This window comes from Oryza sativa, chromosome 1 (assembly GCF_034140825.1).
Source record: "Oryza sativa Japonica Group chromosome 1, ASM3414082v1".
Taxonomy (NCBI): domain Eukaryota; kingdom Viridiplantae; phylum Streptophyta; class Magnoliopsida; order Poales; family Poaceae; genus Oryza; species Oryza sativa.
In genome coordinates, this window is record NC_089035.1 from 10,060,971 (window position 1) to 10,066,161 (window position 5,191).

At 44.3% G+C, this 5,191-nt stretch overlaps 1 protein-coding gene across 1 annotated transcript; it reads right to left on the minus strand.

Moving 5' to 3' along the window:
- Positions 1-382: 382 nt before the first annotated feature.
- On the minus strand, positions 383-2,381 carry LOC4326916 (early nodulin-like protein 18). The gene is made up of 2 exons (XM_015778624.3): positions 2,079-2,381; positions 383-1,114 (listed from the first exon to the last, which is right to left on the minus strand). The coding sequence occupies exons 1-2, from the start codon at positions 2,314-2,316 to the stop codon at positions 597-599; spliced, it is 756 nt and encodes a 251-aa protein (XP_015634110.1). The 5' UTR covers positions 2,317-2,381; the 3' UTR covers positions 383-596.
- Positions 2,382-5,191: the final 2,810 nt, after the last annotated feature.

A 5,191-nucleotide genomic window follows, 5' to 3' on the forward strand; every position in this document is an offset into this window, starting at 1 on the left:
GTTTGAAGAAAAAAATTAGAAGTTTATATGTGTAGGAAAGTTTTGATGTGATAGAAAAGTTAAAAGTTTAAAGAAAAAATTGATAACTAAACAAGCACATAGTATGCACGAATAGCCAAGTGTGCAGGGCGGCAGGGGGGATCGTCAGGCGTGAGCGAGCGGTGAGACAGGTGACATGGTGTGTACACATTCGGAGCGCGACATGGTTAAAATTCTCAAATCCTTTTAAAAAGGTGTGTTTTTTTATGAAATTCTAAATAAAATAGTTTGAAAAAGAAAAGAATCCGTAGCTAGTTACTATGGCAGATGATCAAATCTTCTCTCTCGTATACCTCGATCAGTCTTTTTTTTTGAACTGAATACCTCGATCAGTCTAGCCATATGCTGATAAGCCCCGTTCTGTACCGTCCAGTAAAGATAAATACTTTACACGTAAAGAAGCAAATCATATACTCCATCTCAGGTGGTATAGTGTACAACACTCTTCCTACTCAAACAGCTCAAAAAAATAAACTACAACAAATTAAACAAATCCCATAACTTAAATCAGGCGCAAAAGCTTAATCAAGCGCCATGTGAGCACCCATGTGTGTGAACTACACTTGCACCACGAAGAAGAGCAGAGTCGCCGCCGCCGCCAGACCGGACCCGAGCCTGGCTATACTCCGACCCGCGCCGCCGGTGGTCGGCGCGTCGTCGGCGTCGTCCAGCGGCGCGGTCGTCGACGTGTCGGCCGGCGAGTTGGACACGTTCTTGGGGTGGCTGAAGTCGAAGGTGGGCGGCGCGTCGGCGGCGGCGCCGGCGGAGGAGGAGGGGCCGGGAGCCTCGGCCGCCGGCGGGCGGAGGTCCGGCGGGAGGCCCTGGCCGTGGGCGACGGCGATGGCGAAGCGCTGGCCGCTCTCGCACTGCTCGCCGTCGTAGTTCCCGGAGAAGAAGTAGCTGCTCCCTTCCTTGAGCAGCGGCACGGCGACGGTGACGGCGTCCTTGCTGAACTCCGGCGCGGCGGCCGACCACTCGACGGTGTCGTCCGGGCCGGAGTCGTTGTAGTCGCAGCTCTTGTACAGCGTCTCGTTCCGCGTCTGCACCACCGAGTGGTTCTTGTCCGTGTTGAATACTGCAGCAGCAGCAGCAGCAACGAACATGTCAGAAAGACAGAAACTGCTCCAGCTTAAATTAATTTCAAATGGGATATTTGCAAGTGTTTTTTTAAATGGTTGAAGCGTTTAATAAGCGAGATTTGCAAGAAATATATATTCTAGCAGAGAAAGTTGACTTCAGTTGTTGTTCTGTTACTTCACGGTTATAATTTATGATGTGTTTAGTGCAACCACCGGTTGGTCGGTACAGAGAGCGCATTAGCTATATGCAGTTGGCACGATATACTGAAACCGGTTCAGTCTTTCTAACGCAAATTAACCAGTGAACAGAAGTATACATGCTTTGGATCTGAATGATCAGTTGACGATCATTGATCCAGATAGTAAAAAATATATATACTTTCAGATTCCAAGAAAATCACACTAGCTCCTTGCTGCGTGCCATGTACTATTCTGTGACATTGTTCTTCAGATAACATGATCAGATTGCGATGGATAAGCAACCAGAGAAAGATTAAATATAGGATGTTGGTGCGTTGCCCTTCTCCCCACAAGCCATGTGCATGATGAAATTGAGAAAGGTGACTACTGACTACTACACTTTTGGCGGTTTGATAATGACAGTGCATGGTTCCCCCAATGAACGGTTGGGAGCCAGAGAGGAAGCAGATTCCAAAGCTGGTTGAGGTATTCAGTTTGCATGGTAAGCTTGGCTAGAACAAGGAAAATGAAGATCATGATGGACATATTGCAACTACGAGAATCAGTCTGATGGATTGCCATGCTCAAGTTCTTGTGCAATTATTTCGTTTCAGATTTTCAGAGTCCAGACTTCAAACAAGCAGCAGCACTAAACTTCTCAAGTATAATATAAAGAAGTGAAGAAAGTATATATAACAGGAACCATAATGCAAACAAAATCCAAGAAGAAGAAGAAGAATTCAGTAAACATATGGAACAAACAAATATAAGTATACTCACTGAGGAAATCTCCGAGGCTGAAGTTCTTGCCGTCGGCCCACTCCTGGTAGTCGACGCCGGGGTGGGTGAGGCCGTCGTACCAGCCCTTGTCGTCGCCGACGGTGTAGTTCTTGTACGCGGCGGCGCCAGGGACGGCGGCGCTCAGGCCGGCGACGACGAATACGGCGGCGGCTACCACGAGGAGCGGCGGCGAGAGGTTGCCTCCCGGGGAGGAGATGCTCCTCCTCTGTCGATGCATTGTGGCCTGCAGGCTGAAGCTGCTAGCTGGAGTAGCCTGGATTGATCGATCGGTTCTATCTCTTCCTTTTTCTTGAGCTTGCTGGCTGCAGCTTTAAAGAGAGTGATGGCCGAGAGAGAGGCTGAGAGCGGCAAGCAAGCAAGCAAGATGGGCTAAGCTAGTGGCGCGCCTCATTTTATAGTGGCGTCCTGGAAAAGAACACGGTGTTTCTCCATATATTTCAAGAGTGCCAGTGCCCACTGCACGCAGTTCACTTGTGGTTGCAGGTAATTTTATGGTTCGAACTTCGAAGTCCATTTCTATTTTTATTTGTTTACTATTACAGTGAGATGTACTCCCTCTATAAAAAAAATAGAAAAAAAACAAACCTAAAATTAGATACGACACATTCTAATATAGTAAATTAGATATAGATATATTAAATTCATAGTATTAAATTGTGTCACATCTAGTAATAAATTAGTTTTTTATAGGACAAAAAGAGTACGCTATATAGTATTCATATCATCATCATGTTTGTACGATATGTATTCCTAAATCCTAATACACGTACAAGGAGATAACGGTGTAAAAACTTCTACTGGAAAATCTTAATTGGACACGGATTCAGATCATAACGTCTTCTCGAAGTTCTCATAACCAAAGGGCAATTTAGGTATATATATATATTCGGATAAAGGCTCCTCGTCGTGGCGTGGCCAAGCAGCAGTGGCCCGGATCGGAGCATATTGCGTCGCGCTGGCACGTCGATAAGTGTCGGTAGCGCTGCACTTTTTTGCACCGGTCATGTGAGATGCCATTGGAGTCCTGGAGAGGAGATGAATCCATTTCGGTTGCGGCGTCGCGTCATTGGATCTGGTGCACGTCCGCCAGTTTTAATCCATGGAGTGCACAAGAGCACGTACAATAGTATACTATTATAGCCAGCTATCAACTATTGTATGACTTGGCTATTAGATTGGCTAAAGATGAATTGGAGCCAGTAGTGGGCTATCCTATTAAACTTGCTCTAATATAAGGGCCCCTTTGAATCAAAGGATTTATATAGGAATTTCATAGGATTCAAATCCTATAGGAAATTTTCCTATTTGGCCCTTTGATTCAAAGGATTGAAGCTTTTCAAATCCTATGAAATTCCTATGGAATGGCACATTGCATATGGATTTTGGAGGAAATTTAGCAAGAGCTCCAACCTCTTGAAAAATTTCCTTTGAGTCTATCTCTCTCATCCGATTCCTACGTTTTTCCTGCGCTCCAATCAAACGACCATTCCTATGTTTTTTCTGTGTTTTGCAATCCTCTGTTTTACACTTCAATTCCTGTCAGAATCCTATGTTTTTCCTATTCCTGTGTTTTTTCTACCCTGTGATTAAAGGGGCCCTAAATATGTCAAGCCCGGTGCAGCATCTGATCGACACGCAGCCAGAGGAATTTGTTCACAGCCTACTCCACACAAGGAGCACATCACTATTGTTATTATCATTATCCTAACTCTGACAGCAGTGCATGACAAACAGCAAATGTCCTAGGGTATGAACAGTGGATGCGATTAGCTACTGCTCGTATTTTTCTGTAAATAAAAGGGGCAGTAGTAGTACTGCAAAAGTTGATCGGGGAATCATACACGGGAGATTATTGGGTATGATGTTGGGGATAAAAGATAGCAGCATCCACGGCCAGTTCCACGGAAAGCCAATGCTTCGTTCGTTTTGTTCATCTCAAAAAGAAAAGAAAGAAGAATATGGATTGAGATGCAACACAGATGTAACATGGACACGGCGGCTGGATTGGAAATAATAGAATTTGAAGACATGGAGATGGAGCACAGCTGTGATCTGTTCCGTGCATCTGTACCTGCTTATCACTACTGCGGAGCTGAATATGCTCTTGACTGATAATATGTGTAGATATGCTTTTGTTTAACATGAACCAAATCATTGCCAGTTCCCCAAGTGTTTTCAGTTGATTCCACGGCTTAGCTGCCCTTGATCTCTAATATTTTTTGGGGGAAAAGGACGAAAAGGACAGGTAAACCTCCAGATATGAACTTGATAATTAGTAGAACGTAAATTTTGACTAACAGATTTTCTGCAGCTGTTCTACCGACAAAGTATCCGTTTCATATATTCAGTTCAGATATGCAGAGCTGCCAAAGGACCAAGGACAAGGAGTATATAACAACTGAATGACTGATTCTTCATTGGCTCCTATTGAACCATCTTGTAACTGAACTGAAACTTTTTGACCCTCTTCATTGGCTCCTATTGAACCATCTTGTTTCTTGCTAAATAATGGCTTGTATAAGCTTGTTAACATTACCTGCATATTAGCTGCCCTGCTGGTAGATGACTATCAGGATTATTAAGGTCACCTGGCCTTTGAGTTTAGACCCTGGTAACCTCATGAGTCTTGACCACATAATATCCAGATTGGGAGATATTCTGCTTCTGCCCGTACATCCTGGTCGCCATGAGCCCATGACCAAGGGATTAGAGCGTCATCTTCCCTTCCCATGCATGTGATGGCCTTCAAAAGAAAAGAAGAGAAAAATATCTCCATGTGGTTAGTCGGTTGACATCGTGGTGTATCATTGAAGCGAAAGACAGCTTTCGCACGGGACTACAGGCTGTTGCTGTGTTGCAGCAGCAGCAGGTCAGAAACAGATCGAAGCAGCAGCAGCAGCAAACTGGATCAAATGAACGCTGGTTTATGATATTAATTTTTTGATATCAGTCAATTTTACTCACCCAGCCTGATAAACATGCCAAAACAAACAGGTTTACAAAAGTACTTGCAACAACAGAGCTAGAAAACTTATGATATCTTTTTTGGTATCAGGCAATTTTACTCACCCAGTCTGATAAACAGGCCAAAA

What these genes read in the sequence shown, in the direction of transcription:
- LOC4326916 (XM_015778624.3), bottom strand. Translation starts at nt 2,316, where the DNA reads ATGCATCGACAGAGGAGGAGCATCTCCTCCCCGGGAGGCAACCTCTCG. An exon ending in CAGCCTCGGAGATTTCCTCA is followed by an intron (nt 1,115 to 2,078) that starts GTGAGTATACTT and finishes CTGCTGCTGCAG; the next exon opens with TATTCAACACGGACAAGAAC.